At 41.9% G+C, this 18,536-nt stretch overlaps 1 protein-coding gene across 1 annotated transcript in view; it reads left to right on the plus strand.

Annotated features, from left to right (window-relative positions):
• The first annotated feature begins 1,615 nt into the window (after positions 1–1,615).
• Positions 1,616–18,536, plus strand: part of CPE (carboxypeptidase E) — a 70,616-nt gene continuing 53,695 nt past the window's right edge. Inside the window, exon 1 of the mRNA XM_037024704.2 lies at positions 1,616–1,928. Coding sequence (XP_036880599.2) covers positions 1,631–1,928 — 298 coding nt within the window. The 5' untranslated portion in view covers positions 1,616–1,630. The remainder of the gene's footprint in view (positions 1,929–18,536) is intronic.

Consider the following 18,536-nt stretch of genomic DNA (forward strand, 5'->3'; position numbering starts at 1 on the left):
ATACTCTTTTTTTTCTAGGTTTCCAAGGTTGCTTTTTTTGTGCATGATTTTAGAATGTAATTATAATCGTGGTTCAAACTTGTGGACCATGTAATGAAATACAGACCTGGTCCGAGTGGGAAATACACAGTTCTTGGTTCTGCCGACATTGACAAGGGGAGTGACTAGATCCACATTCAATGAGTGTCATGTCTTTTGAGTGGTAGCTTTACCCGAAAACCAGAAGAGATTCATGCTGCAGTGGGAAATGCAGACAGTTAGAGGGGTTTGGGAACAGCCTCTTCAGCAGCATTTTTTTTAATCCAATAAAATCTTTTAAATATTTGGATCCTTTTCTGGAAGAAAGTGTTCCTTTAGTGTAGTGTGTTGCTTGACAGGTGGAGAAAGAGCAAGTTAAAACATGTCTAACATGAAAGATTCCCTTCATAGTGTCCAGTTTTTCTGCTTGGTCAGAATATCTAATGGATTATTTATTGTTACTTATTTGGATTTGTGTTGTTCTTGGATCCAAATGGCAACCTCTTCAGAGTAACATCTTCAGAGTTGCTCCAGGGATATAAATCCTGTCTAAAGGCTGGGTACAATAACTTTGTGAGGGTGGGTGGAGATGGTGGGGAGTGGAGATATTATCTCTCATGAGCAGAGTTTTCTTTCCATAACAGGATTTTATCTTTTTTTTTTGTTTTTTTATTTTAGAAGCTTCTTCAGCCCCAGTGAAGCCTCAGATGACTGCAGTCCTGGCCAACATCTTGGTTACAACGTGGTAAGAGAGCCTGAAGCAGAACCACTGGATAAGCTGCTCCTTATTTAGGAGCATTAAAGATTTATTCTTAAGGACAAACTAAATCCTTTGTCCAGCACACCCCAGAGCTGTACTTTGTTTTCCCCACTGGTGTCACAAAAGGGGATTGACACAGGTACTCAGAGGACATTGCATTATCAGTTTTTTAATTTTTTTTTCTGGAAGAATCCAGGAATGTGCATAAATACAATTAAAGACAATATCTGCAGATTGTTAGAATGCATTTCTATTCCCTTAAGTCTCTAAATCCAAGTTGTGCTTTCCAGCCAGACCTTGCAATAAATGAAAAATCCAGCTATTGGATTGTGCTTGTGCTGTCAGTACAGCTATTACAGATACATCGTCGGGAGAAGGCAAGGGGCCACCAACGCTTGCTTTTTGTCTCTTTTTTCTGGAATGTTCTCTAATTCTTGGTGCATCAAGATGGAAACCCCGGTCGACTTGGAATAGATGTCACTTAAAAAATCCAAGGGTATTTTTCGCATCCGCAGTGTCGTGGGTTTGCCAGGGACAACGTCGTCCCCAAACCAGAGCTTAGTTGTCCTTCACCTGCGTCGTCCCGGCTGTTGGTCTGTTGACGTGGTTCCCATCCGGCAAATCGCGCAGGCGGCCGGGTTGCTCCTCCCGCAGCTCCGGGCGGGGCGCGCGTTGACACTCCTCCGCCGGTCGGGAGGCGACCGCGGGCTGGTGCGGACCCGCAGCGCCGGAGCCGGGCGGACAAAGAGGCCGCCAGCGAGGGCCGGGGCGCAGGGGCGCAGGGTCGTGGCCGGGGGCGCCGGGAGCAGGGCCGGGGTGCAGGGCCGGGGGAGCGGGGCCAGGGGCGCGGCGATGGCCGGGCCGGGGGCGCTGCTGGCGCTGGGCGCGGTGCTGGCCTGCGGGGCGCTGCTGGGCGCCGAGGCCCAGGAGCCCGGGGCGCGGGCGGCGGGCGCGGGGCGGCGGCGGCGGCTGCAGCGCGAGGACGGCGTCTCCTTCGAGTACCACCGCTACCCCGAGCTGCGCGAGGCGCTGGTGGCCGTGTGGCTGCAGTGCACCGCCGTGAGCAGGATCTACACGGTGGGGCGCAGCGCCGAGGGCCGGGAGCTGCTGGTCATCGAGCTGTCCGACAACCCCGGGGTCCATGAGCCTGGTAAGGCGGCCCCGCTCGGGGCGCGTCCGGGGCCCGCTCGAGGTCCCGCGGCGGCGGGGAGGGCGCGATTGTGCGCCCAGGGCGCCTGGGGAGGAGGGCGCCTGCGGAGGAGGTGGGCAGTGGAGGGGGGGCCGAGGTGGGCTTAGTTGGCACCCTTCTCCCACTCCCGCGCCCCCTCCCCGTCTCCAGCCCCTGGGCGGCGGAGGTCGCGGAGGCTGCAGGGCGCTGGCAGGGGCGCTCGCTGCGCCGCGTCTAGACCCGCGGGAGTAACGGAGCCTTGGGTGAGGCAGAACTTCCTTGCGGACCGGAGTAGAAAGGTAGCTGTACTGCAGGGCTTCGGGGCTCGAGGGACAGTCGCGCACCTTCGGCGGTAATTCCCGGAGGACCAGCGTCTGACCCGCGTACACGCGTGGAAGGCCCCGGGGAATGTGCCTCCGCCGCTTGCCAGGGAAGGAGGGGGTTTTCCACGTTCCCAGCTTTGAACACTCGAGATGAGTGTTGCGATCCCATTCTATTTCACCTGATGTTCCCACAGCCATCTTGTGCATCTCCTTCCTGAAGATGTTAAGGCACTTTTATTCATGTTAAATATGATTCATTTAGTATAAATAAAGAGGTATTAAAAATATTCATGGGCTTTTTCATATGCTTTTGCTTTTTGGAAATGATGCAACTCTTAAGACCGTTCCAGGCCAACAGGAGCTGAGATGCTTGTTGTTTTTTAATGACAGAGAAAACAAGAAAATAGGCTAAAGATTCTCAGTGTTATGATAGTGTTATAATGATGTTAGGAATCAGTCCAGAAGGGATTAAAATAAATGATAAATTAAAATTTTATCTTCAAATGGAGAGTGTATAGGTTGATCAATAATCTGTAAAGGGGAAACATTTCTCAGCTTCAAATAATATAAGTGAAAGTGCAAAGGTTTGAAAAACTTCACTGTCAAAACCCTAAAATCAGATCCTGGAAAACATTTTACATAGTGCAGTGTAGCAGGATTCAGTTTGTAGATTTGGAAGTTTTGGAAATTAGTTTCAGACTGTTATCTGAAGATAAAAAAAAATTTGAAATACGATGACTCATTTTCAACTATTTCAAATAAAGTCAAGGCATCCTAGGCAGAAATAAGACTAAGTATTTGTGAATTTCCAATTGCCTACTTCCAGTTTCTTGTTATTTTATTGTAGATTGCTCCTTAGAATTTGCTGCAGTTATGAAAGCTATTGTTAACTTTTTGCTATCTTGTTTTAAGTTTAGAAATAAAATTCCAGAATGATATGGTTAGAGTGCAGTATGCTTTTGAAATGAAAACAGTAATTCCTTTACTTGAGTGTTTGGAATGTATAGTCCACCAAATTTGCAGACCTCTCTAGGATTGCAAGCTCCTTGAGGTAGGGACTATGTCTTCAGCACCCAGCCTGGATCTGCCGCACAGTACTCATGATGGTGAAAGTGACTTGGTCAGCAGCTGAGTAACACAATGTTTTAAAATATTGTATTCCTCCTAAACACAAAATACACAGATTTAATTCATGTGTCAAAGGTGAACTCAGAAATGTTTTACTTTATGTGATTTATAATTCCTTGTTAAATGATGGGAACCTTAAGTTCATGGTATTACTAAGTAATTAAATACAAAATGTCTATCCACTGTATTTTTAAAGGTAGGAATAAACTATTATCACTAATACTGAAAAACCACAAGGATGATTTCCCCCTCCATCATCTTTTTTTTTTTTAACGGGAAGATAAGTAGGTTAGAAATATTCAGGGAACTGGTGTTAAAAAACCACATACAACTGAGCAGATTTTAAAGATCCTATTGACATTCTTCATGGTTCATGAATCTGGGAGCATCCAATCCAGTAGGTGAAGGAGTTTACAGACAGAAGAACAGGAACAAGGGAGTTTGTATGAGACAGAAATGGGTTGGTATGCAGGGGCCTCAGTGGGTGGCAGGGTCTCCGGTGACCATGAGCTGGTTCCTGGCTGACAGGTAGATTCCATCCTGGGAGAGGCAAACTGTAAGGGGTCGGTTTGGGGATGCAGGCCCCAAACCTGCATCTGGAGGCTTCATTTTGGGCTCTCTGTCTTGTTTCTAACACCAGTAATGGAGAGGTCTGATCAGTATGTTAGTTTGCTAGTACTTGTACAAACTGTTTTTAGGCAGTTGGAAAGTGTTCACCTTTCTTAAGTGGCCTTCAAATTCATTTTAGATTAAGCTATTTTAAGACATGAAAAAGGATATCCCTACTAATTCACTGGTGTTTTTGAGCCTCTCCACCCTGAGTGGGCTGTGTGTGACCCACAAGATAGCCCTTGCCTTTGGGGAACAGAGGACCAGGAATTGGAAGGACAGCGTGAAGGGGAGAAGAGCTGCCAGAACGTGTAGTGGGTGACAGGCTTGTGGCCACAGGTCTGGTTACTGAAGAATGGATGCCAGGAAGGCAGGAAGTGCAGTCATTGAAATTCACCAGTTCTGGTGTAGCTCATATGGATGCATGTTTTAACAGAGTTCCCTGTTTAGGAAAGGCTAAGTCTTAACTCTTTCACCTGTATGTGTCTTTTTTTTGTTTGAAATAATATTTCTGATTAGCTACTAGGAAGTAACATTTAGCTTCACGAATTCAGTATGAGACTAAAACCAATGAGGTGTCGTGCATTCATCTCCCAGCAAGTAAGAGGTCTGAAGTGTTAGTTTTCTTAATCTACATTCCTTTTCTGAACTTTAAAAAAAATGTAGCTAAGATCTAAGATTTAGTTATCATAATAGAAAAGCTACTCCAAGACAAAACAACATACGTACACATAAAGATGAAGATTTTCTGTGTGGTAAAACCAGTGGGCAAGAGGCTTCCATTGTCCAATTAGCAGGTTATGGACAGAAGGTGCTCCTGTTACCACCAGCTCTCCTCCTGGGCACAAAGAGTGCTCATTACACTAGTTGGGATTAGGCCATGGGCTGAACTTGAACTGACCTCCTGAGAAGGATTCCCTTTCTCAGATTTTCCACATTTTAATTCATCAAAAGGGGAAGGAAAATCCCATTTTAGGTTGATCAGCAAGGAATACCCATACCTACTCTGCCATGACAGCCTCATCACTGGCTAGTTGAATGTCGGGTGCCTGTTATCATTTTGTATCACTAGAGACCTGCAGAAATCTGGAGGAGGGTTGTATCAGCCTTCCTCAGAAGAACTTGAGTGGTCTTGGCCCTGGTCTCAACTCACATCATAAATCTGGACACTCGAGATGGGACTGCTGTGAAAATGACTCTGGGCTGATCCTAGGCGCTCAGATGTGTTTCCATTAGATAGGGTATCTGCCAGGCCCAGTCTTGGTCCCCAGGTTTCTTTCTATTTGCTGATATTTTATACTTTTAGAATATTTCTGCACATAGGTACTCAAACTCGAACATGTGCTGCTCTTGGCACGCAAATCCAACATTGCAACACCCAGAAAAGAAACCTTCGTTAATTTATGTCTAAGCAGTGGAATTCCTATTCCCAGACCACTCCTTCTAGAGTGAAACATGAGCTAAGATTAGTTAGTTTAAAAATAATTCTTTTACATGTAGTTTAAGATGGCTCTTGGGAGTAAATCTGATTTATAGCTAACATGCTATCATAGAAACATTCTTTAAAACATAGATTTTTCTCTCTCAAAGGCTGGAATGATGATTTTGGATCTGCTCCTCCCCAAATCTGTTAAAATTTAGTGTGTGAATGCCAGTATGCAGCTGCCAAATATTGTGATGGAATGTTCAATGCTGGCAAAATTTCTACACAACTCAAAGAAAGAAGTGGGAGTTTTGGTTATTTGGTATCACATATTTTCATGCCAGATTAACAGGTATTAGTGGGAAATGATTACAAGTCACACCTCAAGTTGGTGAATATAGATGATAGATTCTGAGAAGGATCTACCATGTGTGGTCAATGGTTATTTTTAGATTCAAGTGAGTCAGTGCAGCTTTTGCCAGAAATAATGTACTTCATTGACTTGTGATTGGTTAATGGAAGAGAGGGAATTGGGCTGCCCCAATATTATTTCTTGTGCTCAAAGTGGGCAGCTTGTATGGAAACTGACTTGAAAGGTGGCAATGGGATGACCTCCCGACATCTGCCTGAGTGGGGTAGCATATGGTGAGACCCCACATCTGCAGTCACTCCTTTTGGGAAAGACAGTTTTGACAAATACAGAAATAGTCTGCATAAGGAGTGACACAAAACCCAGCTTTGCCCGGAGTGTATTCCATGGAACAATTAGTTCAGCTCAAAGATGAACAGATTTGTATATTGTAAGACTTAATCAGAGCCCTTTATATGCTAATGTCTGTTTAAGATCTCCAAATTAGATGTATGCTAGACAGTTTTTCCAATCTTTTTTCACCAAGGAACCCCCGTTTTCAAGGAGCTTATCTTGGAACCAGCATTGCACTATTTGGAAAAATAGTCATTGACCAACATGTTATGAAGGATGAAAGCTGGAATTCTCTCTTGAAAGACTCATACAGGGAGCCCCAAGGGGTGGGGTGCTGTTTCCCATTTCTTTATGTTCATAAACAGCAAGCATAGTGACTTATGTGGAGTAAGCTCTTCAGATACGCCCATTAGCTGAATATCATGTTCAGAGGCAATGAGCACGGGACAGATAATTTTGATGGAGAGGTTAAGGTAACAAAAGCCTTCGGCTCCTTTGTTGTTAGTAGCTCCATGCTTTTAGCTTCTGCTAACCTCTTCTTGATCACAAATAGGAGCTCTGAAGTCATACCTCACCCCGTAGCTGAGAGGCCAAAGCCCTGCAGGAGAAAAAAAAGGATTTACTGGAGTGGCTTGCATCTGCTTAGTAGGGAGACTGGTGAACCTGCTAACATTTTTCTTCACTGTCGGCCAGGCTGGACAGTGCACTCACTGGCCTTCCTCTTTTCAGTGGCCTCCTTCCCTGTGTCATCACGGGACATGAGGGGCTCACCTGTCACAATGGATACCAAGGCCAGCCCACAGCCCTGAAGGACTTTGCCTCTCACCACTGTTTCTCTGTTCACAGATGTTTGCCATCTGTTGATTTTTAAAACGCGGGGCCTTCCTGCTTTTCTTCGGTTTGACATCACATTTTGCTTCATTCAGTGGGAACAGTGAAAGTATTCATCATTATTTGGGAAAGTCTTTATGGTTGTTTTCTCAGGTAGCTAAATAAATCTAGTTCCAACATTTACTTTGGAAAACGAACTCATTTTTCTGAAGAATTTATAATGAAACTGTTCAGGTTCTGACTACTTTTTTCTTTGACAGACTTGGTATGAGTGAAAAATCTTTGAAATCTTCTTTTTCAACCCTCCCTAATTTTCTTACCTTGCTGGGGTCCTTTCTGTGTGTTTTTGTAGTTCTTTGAGGATCTGTAACATAAAGGTTTACAGTATATGCTTTGATAACCAGGGACCTGAGTTTAAATCTAGTCTCTTCGTAGTTTCAATTAAGTGCTTTTGGACAAATCACTTCTTAAGTTCCAAATTTATCACCTATGAAATGACAACAATGTGATGATTAAATGAAGTAGTAAATAAAATGTTCTTAATTTATGATGTGTCAACAGCTATTAATGTCTTTATTATGGCATTGACCACTGCTGGCCTGTTTCTGCAGTAGATTGTAAGCATCTTGCAGGCAGAATTGCCTTTTGTTCATTTCTGTATCTGAAAGGTCTAGTGAATACTTAGGGCCTAGTGGTCACTCAGTGAATGTTTGAAATAAATGAATTTTCTCAAGCAGGGAAAGATGCACATCACAAACCAAAGCTCTGTTGAAGGTCAGTGTTGACATTATGTATGTTGGCTTGTCCGAAGTATGATAATAAGAAGGGACAGAAATGGTATGTTTCTTATGTATATACTTATATTTTATTGTGACGCATCCAGTTTTGCATAACGGAGAAGGCTGCCAGCTGCATGTCTCTCCAGTGAGGGCTTGCTTGTTTGCTGTTTCTTATTTCTTATAAGTGGACTAGTATGAGTTTCTATACTCTTGAGACATTTTAAAAAGTGGAGCTGCTTTTTAAGTGTTAGAAGTTCTAAAGATATTCAGGAGAAACTCACTTGGTGAAATTTTTGACCTTCAAAGTACCTGCGTGAGCCCCTAGAATTGGGCAAGGTGGGCTGTTTTGAATGTAGACGTCACGTACCTGTGGGTGGTGCCCTCCCCAAGAGAGGGCATCCAGCTTATATCTGGGCATGCTGCAGAGGAGGAGGTTTACCTGAACACAGCTGATGGGGCAGATGAGCTCAGACTTGAAACCTTTAAATTGCTCCTTTCTTCCCTTCTCTTTAGTTACTGGAATTGCTGCCAATCTGTTGCTCTGTGAATGTTCTTCTTTTAAAATTCAGGATATGGTGTTTTGTAGGCAGTCCAGCAGCCAGATCTTTCTAATAAAAATGCCCTCAGAGACAGGCCTGTGTGCTTCCCAGTTCCTTTTATTGTTTTCAGATGATTTATGTACATCTGTAACTGTTCTAGTTAGTAATCTTGAAGGGATACATACAGAGCTAATTCTTAAATAGAAAGAAATGAGTTAACTATGATAATAAACTCTACCAGTAAATATTTTGCTTTTTATAGAAATCTATTCAGTGTAAAATCACTGTTGAGCATCATGGTTTAATAATAATAATATACCTAATTTTAAAGACATTTGATTTCAAAGACTGATTATTTTTAAAATGGATGCAGATCACTTACTTTTAAAATGAGACTACATATAACTTTAACTTAAATCTAGCTTGCTAAAAAGTTCATTACTTTGGTTTCGGGAGTCAAAGTAATTGGGAAAAGCAGCGATTATCCCATGCATTTGCTTATGCAGACAGTTACTCAGATGTTCAGATCCAAAAGTGATGCTGACAGATCGGACCTACCAAGTTTCTCTTCGTATATAGCCTAAATTATTAAAAACCAGAAAATCTTCTCTTTACTATGCAGCTATTATGCACTGTCATTTTGTAATTTTTTTTCCCCCAAGAAATATTTTATTTCTATGGCTCAGTTCACCAGCGTGCACAAATCATAAGCTTTGACCATGAGTTTAAGGTGGGAAAACTTCACTGTAAGAGCTGTCTGGCTGTCATCTGCTGGGCCACTGTCTGGAATACCTTTTTCCTTTTTTCTTTTTCTAGCCAAGGGGTAGTTTTAAAATAGCCTTTCTCATAATCATTATAAAAAATTGCCATGTAGCATTCCAAGCTAAAATCAACCTCCCAAGTTGAAAAGAAAATGTGGGTTTTGTCAATATAGTTAATACTTTCAATTTGACTTAGGGATTATTTGATGAATGCCCATTGTGTGCATGTCATTTTATTTTATCTGCTGGTCACTTATTGGGAAGTGCCTTTGCATGCCTTGAAATGAGTGATTTCGTTCCGAGCTCGGAGCCTCTCTCCTGCATGCTGAGCTTGATTGGCGTGCTGGGGGACTGATGGACACGTTATTTGGTGCTGCCCAGCATGTGCTGCGCGCGGACGCAGAGGTTGAAGGCTTCCCTGGGCTGCTCCTGATGTAGCACGTGGAGACAGCATCTACAGGGGACTTAGTGCAATTATCAGACATTTGTCCTTTTGGTGTGCCATGTGCAGTATTGGACATCTGATTCTGAAGTACAACAGTCCTGTTGAAATAGTGTGATTTGTCTCAAATCATGTCACTTGTTTAGCATAAACTTTCTTTTTAAAGTTTACTGGAGGAAACCAGTCTTATTCACTTTGGGAACTCAGTAAATGGTAAGCCAGATTCTTCACAGAATCAGCATCGTGGGAGTTAAGTCAACGTACTTTTGTAACGTGCATTAACTGTCCAAAATCAGCAGGACCTTTATAGCACTCAGGCAAGGAGAAATCCACTTGCTAAATATATTTTCTCAGGAGTTATATTCGATTTTTGGAAAAAACTGAAGCAATACAAATATAGGTCAAAAATTCTCATGTGTTAGGAATATGTATAGTGAATAATACTGTGTAGACAAATAGGCAAAAGTGCTCTGTAGGCAAAGGTTTTGTCTAGGTCTTGGTGATGGGAGACAATCATGAGTGGAACAGTTGTTTTAAATTATTTTAAATTTCAAATTGGCTACTGTATTTATATTTATAGATTTCACTTGCATTTATAAAATAGCCTTCATTTTCCTTGTTTTCATCTCTATCCATAGCTATTGAAGGGAATCAAAGTGTTTTCCCTTTTACTTAAGTGGCTTATTAAAAAAAAATTTTTTTTTCAGAAGCTTTTTCTTTCAGGAATTTCTCTTGGACTCTTACCACTCTCTCTAAATCTGGCCGGATAGTCCACCAGGGCTTTAAATATCTGTTCAAATTGGCCTTTACTTCATGAAGATTCTACCTGGAGGACTTACTGTGCCCCACATCTCCTCCCCTTCATCCTCTGACTTTGCCTCCCTCTGAGTGTGAGAATAAGAACCGAGTCATTGGAACGGCAGCTGCCAGGCTTTCGTCGGAGCACTGGCACATGAGCGCCCAGGGATGTGTGCAGGCTCATTCTCTGTCTGCGTCTCTGCCACAGCCCTCAGCTCTCTGCGAACAGCCCCGGTGTGGTCCTAAGGAATAGCTTTTCCATTCTTATCACAGGTGAGGGATTGGATAATCCGTATCTTTATGGGGAGTTAAAGATGCAGGAAGAGTCTCTATGTGGAAAAGAAACATTTTTGTTGAAAAGAAAAATTAAAAGCATACATTTCCTTGTTTTTGAAGATCTTGTCACAAGTGATCTTAATTCCCTATAAGATGCACATAAATTGTGGTTCTCACATGTTGGGAAAGACTTGTGAATATATTAAGAATAGTTACACTATAAAAAAAGGCAGTCCAAGGCGTTTAGATTTCAGGGGGTTATTTTAAGAGGTTTGTGGCGCTGCGGAAGGGACAGTCTGAGTCCTAAGGGGCCTTTCTAGTTAGGTCTGTGCTGCCTTTGTTTATCAGCAGGGATGGCCCCTTTCCAGCTGCATGAAAGCACCCGGCTCGCTGCCTTTCGTGTCCCAGCACTCGCCATTTCACTTATGACAAAAATCAGAGTTCCAAAATGAGCCTCCAAAAGAAAGTTATAAACCCAGCTGCAAGCTAATAATTTGAAGCATTGCTTGCACTGGTATTTTCTTTCTCTCTAGGGGACCACACTTCTCACTAAATTTCTTAGTTTATTGCCCAAATATGCTAAAACTGTTAGAAGGTCGTGGTGACATATAACAATTAATAAATTAAGTTTTATAAAGTTTGTTGGCATGCAAAACATTAAAATATGACTAAAATAATACATGAACACATCCAAACAGCTAATGAAAATCGTAATTTCATCACATTTAGGACACATTTTTATGACCAGTGCTTAATTTCACAGTGGCCCAATCATGCGATGACGTGCCCTCCTGTTTTTTTAAAGAGCTGTCCTAACCTGTGGCCTCTGCTGCACCACGATGGTGACTGCACATTTCAGTGAGACTGCTTGGTCTGGAGAAAGTGACCACTGAGTGCACCCTGAGACGAGGCCCGCACGGCGGACTCTCTCGCACACCTGTGCCAAACCCCTCCGTGTGGGTGTGCGCGGTCCTGCTGTGTTCGGTCATGGCTCCTTCAGGCCCGACCTTATCTCCTGCCCTGGTCCTTTCTACGTGGAGCCTGGGCTTCGTGTGGCCTCCTGGCCTGCTTCTTGGTGGACGCAGGCCCTTGTTCTGTGTTGAGCCACGTCACTGGCTGCTGCCTTGTTTCAGAACCAAAGTGCTGATTGCAAAGAGCTCCTGGGTGTCAGGGCGATGCCCCAGAAACTATGATCAGAGGGCAAAGTCTCGAGTGGCAGTAAGCAACCAACTGAATTCCGTCTTAGTGTTGGTGAGGGTGGTGTGGTGCTTGTCAAACAGGACAATAGGGAGAAGAAGGGAAGTTGGATTAGTGGTTTAACCATCTGGGAGGGAATTACTGACTCGTTTATCTTGAAAATTAGATAACGATGGGGCATAACCTGGGGATATGGACTAAGTCACGCTGCTCACCTCTTTCAGTTTTGGAGTTAATGAAATAGCAATTATAAAGGGCTGCACGTGGCCGCGCTGGTGGTGAGAAGAATGGCCCAGGGTGTCTGTAGCTTCACATGTCACCCTTGGCCCAAACCTCCATCAACTGAGCCCATAACCCCCAACCCTGTCCACTTTCCTTTGGGAAGGTAACCCCAAAACTGTATGACTTAATATAGTTGTTTCCCTTTTGGGTAAGAATATTCAACCCTAAGGAGACTTAGACATAATTTGTATATTGCTGGAATTTTTAGTACTTTTAAAACTTAAAAATGTTTCATAGAATTTGGTATATTCCAATGTCCAAAGATTAACTTGGTAATTCCAATAGAAGAAAATGTGTGAATTATGATTTTTAGGTTGAAGTCTTAACAAGTTTTTAAATGGTGTTAGAACATTTAAGATAACTTAGGAGGGGTGGGAGAAATGGGTGAGCTTTTTTTTCTCTTTAGCTTAAATATAAAAAAGAATCACCATATACATCCAATTTATTACATTTACTATATTACTTAAGAAGTTGGAAATGTTTGACAGCCAGTCAAACAAGGTACTTAAAAGGAAATTGAATATATTATGTTTATATTTACAGTTTGGAAATTTTAAGATAATTTAAGTGACTAACTATCCCTTGAGGTTGGTTATAGAATCTCCTACATTGTAAATAGGTCAGTATGATTTGTAAACTGAACTTAGAAAGAAATGGGATTTTGGATTTATAATTTGTAACTCTAATAAGTTGAATATTAAAAACCACATTAACTTCCAAGTATTTTCTGTTCACACAAGTCACACTCTGGGGCCTTAAAGTCCTGCCATTTTGCATTAGTCCGTGCATGCGGTGCTTCTGTGCTCAAAATTTGGACCGGCCCTTCTGTAAGAATTTTTGCTTGCACATGTATGAGCGGCAGGAGATCTCAGAGGTGCTGAGCATGTGCAATAGATAAAAATGCTTCCTTTTCTGTGAAATGCACGGAAAGGCTCTGTAAACCTTCCTCAGATTAACTCAAATTAGAACAACCTCTGGGCTGAGTGTGGCTTGTACTACCCAGCATTCTTAACTGCCCTTCAGTTGATTCTAGTGTTCCACTGTTCAGTGTGGCATCTGGGATTAATAGAGTTGCTTGTTCTCATAGGAGTGAGCTATACACAATTTTGCTGTACTTCAAACCCACTTCAGCTTCTAATTTGCTCTCCACCGATAGCTGTAGACAGAACTGGAGAACCTTCATTAAAACAGCATATTAATTTTACTCATGCATGTAAATTGTACATTGACAACAGCTCTAGGCCTCACACTGGCAGTAAAGACCATGAACTATGTGATAATTATTTTTAATATTTTTGAGACCTTTTCCCATTATTTCTAGACTTCTGGGTATGCTTTGTATAGTTGATCCACATTGCTGGATAGATGAGAGTTGAGGGTGTTTATACTGTTCTAATAAACATTTCCCCTTCTCTTCTGACTCCTTCAGTTTGCACACACTGTATCTTAAAAATTTACATGCAACTTTTGGGAACCCCAAGTATTTTTTCTAAATAGTTTTAAAGTTCTTGTTGATGTTGCTGCAGTCACTCCAACATTAAAGCTGAACCTTGGTTGCTAGAATCCTGGGACCTGTGTGTACAGGGAGAGGGGATGAATGGGGATGTAGTTTCTAAATGAAAGTATAGGAGGGTCGGACTGGCTGCTATTTTCCCCAGTGGTCATAGTGTATCATTAATGTATTTATAGACTCTGCAAAGACAGTAGCATAAGCAAACATTCATACCCTGCCAGCACTTCCCTGAGGCCCAGGAGGCGCCCACCTGTAGGCTACTCCATATTTCCCATGACGTTCTTCTTGTCAAGGTGCCAGACCACAGTAACAACGGCTTATGATCAGAAAGGGCCTGCTAACAACTTGCAGGTATAATTCACCCTAATTGGACAAATGAGCAAGGAAACTAAAGATATTCATTCAGTAGGTATTTGGAAATACAAGATAAGAGTGCTTTTAAGCCAGTTCATGTTGGAAATAGAACTGTGAATAGCAGAGGGCAGTAAATAATGTACCTCTGCCATTACTGTATACATTGTGTTCATAGCTCCAATGTATCTACTTAACAGTAATATCCAAGCCCTTTAGATGAGCGATGTTCTGGAAACTGGCAAGATTCTTGCAAAGGGAGCAACAAAGAGTAGCATTTTGTCAAGTCTGTAATGTGAAGGTGTCAACTCAAGTGCCACAAGGAGCTGGGAGAGGTCGTCATGGGGGGCTTTCAAGAGGAGGTGGGGTGTGAACAGGTCTTGAAGAATGAACTGAATCTGGGAAGTGGAGGAATTCATTTTGTGCCAGCATGTGATTGTTCATGCCTCTTGTGTCTTTTTCTTTACAGTCCCCTTTAATGGTGACATCTAAGTGTTCAATAAGTGTGTGACAGATAATTGCATTCTATTAACATGTGAAATTTCTACCTTGTTAGAGAGAATATAGTTTTTAGGGTGTTGTCTTTTGGAGTCAATTTCCTCATCAGAAGGTAAAACTGTTTGGGATGGATATTATGCCAACATTATATATGTAAATATATATGCATATAAAATGATCTGGTTATTTTACATATCATTTAACTATACATATATGAAGCATATAACATATGTTGAATGGCAATACTTTTTCCTTCCAGATAATTATTTCTGAACACTCCTTAAAAGTCATGGAATAAAAGATGTTAACTAACTTTCATTTTGTTAGGCCAATTTCCTGCAGTTAAGTATAGTTCAATCAGTGTTCTTACTATCCATTTCAAAACTATGTTTAACCACAAAATGCGAATGCCAAAAAAAGATGTAGTTTGAGTTGTCAGGCAGAATTCAGCACGTGGTTTGTCAGATGCTTTAGGAGGAAAATTTATGATGCAGAAATATTTAATATTTGAGTAATTTTTCCAAGTATAGATTTTTTTTAAGAGGATGCATTTGTTTTGAATTACTCCTAATGTTAAACCCAATCTTTATTAGAGTTGCATAGAGTTGTGAAATCTTAGAATTACAGTTTGTTCTTTTTTCTAGCTGGAAGGAACCTCTCGTTTTATAGAGGATTAAAGTGAGGTTCGTAAGAGCCAACCACCTGCCCGCACTTGTGCAGCCGAGGAGGCCCTTTCCTGCTGTACACTGGGCATGCTTCTTAGGCTTTTTCTCACAGCAACGTGTATAGATCGGGGAGTGAGCTCAGTCATTTCTTGGCGGTTGTTGAGGTCATGAGCTGCTCACACGGCCTGAAGTCTGTGGAGGAGCGACACACAACCTTTCAGTGTGTCCATTCCTTGAAGTGCAGTTTCCTGACAACTACCCCACCCCACCCACTCTAGGTGGTTGTGGGGTGTAGCAGGGGATAGACAGGGCCTGGGGTGACAAGACAGGGTGTCCAGTGACAAAAAACCAGCAATAGATTGAAATAAATCACTTTAGCCCACTATAGGAATATATAGTAAATGAAATCTTTCTTGGCAGTAGAATGCATTCTCTAGGAAAAAGCAAGCTTTTGTCGGAAGATTGTTCTGATGGGCTGTTAAAGGCTGGGCCTTCAGGGCTGAGGAATGGGCTAAACTGAATAAAGACGCACATTTTCAGAGGCTGTGTGGCGTGTCAGAGGGAGAGAGAGGCCTATTGGCTGGTGCCTTAAGAGAAGCTCTGGGGAGGTCACCAGAATCCCACGTGCTGCGATGCTTTGTGGAGTGTATTACTAAGGAGATGGGGTGAGGTTCATAATCTTGCTTCAAGATGAGCAGTGGCAAAGCCAGAGGTAGCCCAGGAAGGACCAATACAGAGCAGTGACTGCACAGTTACAAGAACTTGTCCGCAGACACGCGCTGCACCACGGCGCCCCCAGTGGACACAAAGGCAAGGTTTTTGGACTAAGCCAGACATCCCCCATCTCACTGACCTACAGTAAAGCCTTAGATTCTTGAGTTGTGTATTGCAAATTGGAATCCTGCCCCCAGGAGAATGCACAACACAGGGAGTGGCCCTCGGAAGGGTGCTGCAGTTTGTGTAAGGCTCCAGGCTTGTGTGTACCTGCAGAATGGATCGTGGGTTGGAGGTTGGGGTGTGGAATATAAATAACTGAAATCGAGTGAGGTTTCCTTTTTTTATTGAAGCATTATTGATATACAATCTTATGTTGGTTTCAAATATACAACACAGTGGTTCAACGGTTACCCATATCATTAAATCTTCACCCGCTCTAGTGTGTCTACTGTCTACCAATGTAGAAAGATGTTACAGAGTCATTGGCTATATTCTCCCTGCTGTACTACAGTCCCTGTGACCAACTTATATTGTGATTGTGAATTATTGTGCCTCTTTATCCCTCTCCCCTCCCGTTCCTGCACCGACCTCATCTCCTCAGCAACCACTAATCACTTTTCAATGTCTGTGAGTTTACTGCTGTTTTGTTCCTTCTGTTGTGCTTTGTTTTTATGCTTCACAAGTAAGTGAAATCATATGGTATTTGTCTTTCTCCGCCTAGCTTATTTCACTGAGCATAATACCTACCGTCTAGATCCATCCATGCTGTTGCAAATGGCAGGATCTCTCTCTTCTTTTTTAATGGCTGAATAATATCCATTGTGTATCTGTACCACATCTTCTTAATCTATTCATCTACTGATGGACACCTAGGTTGCTTCCATATCTTGGCTATTGCAAATTGTGTAGCGATAAACATAAGGGTGTATATGTCTTTTGAATCAGGGATTTTGTTTTCTTCAGATAAATTCTTAGGAGTGGAATTACTGGGTCAAATGGTATTTGAGGTTTCCTTTTAAACAATAGTACTTGTAGGTGACCTGTTAATAGACCTACATTAAATTTTAATGTGAAAGAAGTTACTTGTGCTAAAGAGGATTACATATTTGTTGACAATTTTTCCAAAACAACAGTATGCACACAGTTTCTTAAAGAACTTTATTCCATTTGTGAATGTTTTATAAAACATTATAATGGTAAGATTTATTGATATTGCATCTAATAAAAAAACTTGTATTAAGAAGAAGAAGTATGTCTAAGAGTGATACTTGGAGAAAAGTACCCCTTTAAATTATTGAACAGAAAACAGTGGTACAAATTATTGTAAGAATTTAAGAATATATATGAAATATATATAGGTGAAATTCTTTTGCTTTGTTTTTTGCCATTTAAGAAACTCTAGCAAGATGGTTAGATGATAAAGTCTTTTGGTAATTTGTAGCCAGGATAAGCGCAAGCAAAAAGGCCAAAATCTTCAGGCTGATGTTTGTGTGAGAGGGTGTGTTGTCAGGAGAAGGAAATGGGCTAATAATACAATGAAAAGACTTGAGATAATTTTACAGTTAATTCGGGGTAAAATAACTTTCTTCTTGATTATCATATTATTTCAGGTGAAAGCATTTGGTGTGAGCTATTCAGACAATTGCTTTCATTCTCCATTTAATCTGCATGGGGTCGTCACCTTTGGGTGTTAATGAGTCCTGAGCCCAATCTAGTATGAGGTCAGGAGGAAGGGACAGGGGCTGCATGTGCGTCAGGAGTTAGTGGGTGATGCTGGTAATGATTTGACTGGACAGCTTTATTAGCAGCCATTTCTTTGCCAGGCTAATAAAAAGTGGCTTCTTAGGGTCGTTTTCCAAGTCCACTTATGAAAATGCATTAGAATGAAAAGAAAAGAATGAAAACAAATTTCATCCTGTTTCATGCTTTTCTGTTAAGTATATATGCAGCTTAGAAGCTAAATTGACAGCTGAGAATAAACATGAAATTGTAAATGCTGTGTATCTATGTAGTTCAAGGGATTGCATGTGATTGCACATATACAGAATTTTACAGGACTCGTGGGAAATGTTTTTGTGCCTTTAGAGAATGCTAACCACCTGTGGGTGCCCCAAGTACTTCAGCAGAAGAAACCTTATATGAGAAGTCTATGATAACCCTGTCCCAAAGGGCCACGGGGCCATGCCAGTTCTAATTGGAGGCGGAGGCCCCATGTCCTGCGTAAATAAAAACTAGCTTGATTTTTTTATTTATTTATGCAGAACATGCTCTGTGTTATAGGACAAGGCTGGGCGAAGTGTGGTGGGAATAGAGGGCTTCCAGGGCAGCCCGAGGACCAGCAAGATGCCACCAAAGCCTTTCTCTCATCTTAGAGCCTCTGGCATCGATGGACCTGAAGATACCTGGAAACTGGCCAGGTGTTCATTGTGCTGGAATAATGTGTCCAAGTCCTTTCTGAGCCTTGGGAAAGAGCAAGTGATCTTCCATTCATGTATGTCTGTGCTTCTATTCAAAGTTAAATTATTAATAGCATTTGGAGAAAATACTCTATGTTTCGTATGGGCAAGAAGATGTTCAGTTTGAAACATTTACTGAGCTTGCTTGTGCCATCGTGGGGGAAACTGTCTTAGCTTTATTATTTCCTCAAAAGCTTTATATATATTTCCTGCAGTATAATAGCAAAATAAACTCTATGAAGGACTTAGAATTTTTAAAGCTATGTAATTCACATTTTAAGTTTCTGTTGTTTTGTTAG

This window comes from Manis javanica, chromosome 3 (assembly GCF_040802235.1).
Source record: "Manis javanica isolate MJ-LG chromosome 3, MJ_LKY, whole genome shotgun sequence".
Classification (NCBI taxonomy): domain Eukaryota; kingdom Metazoa; phylum Chordata; class Mammalia; order Pholidota; family Manidae; genus Manis; species Manis javanica.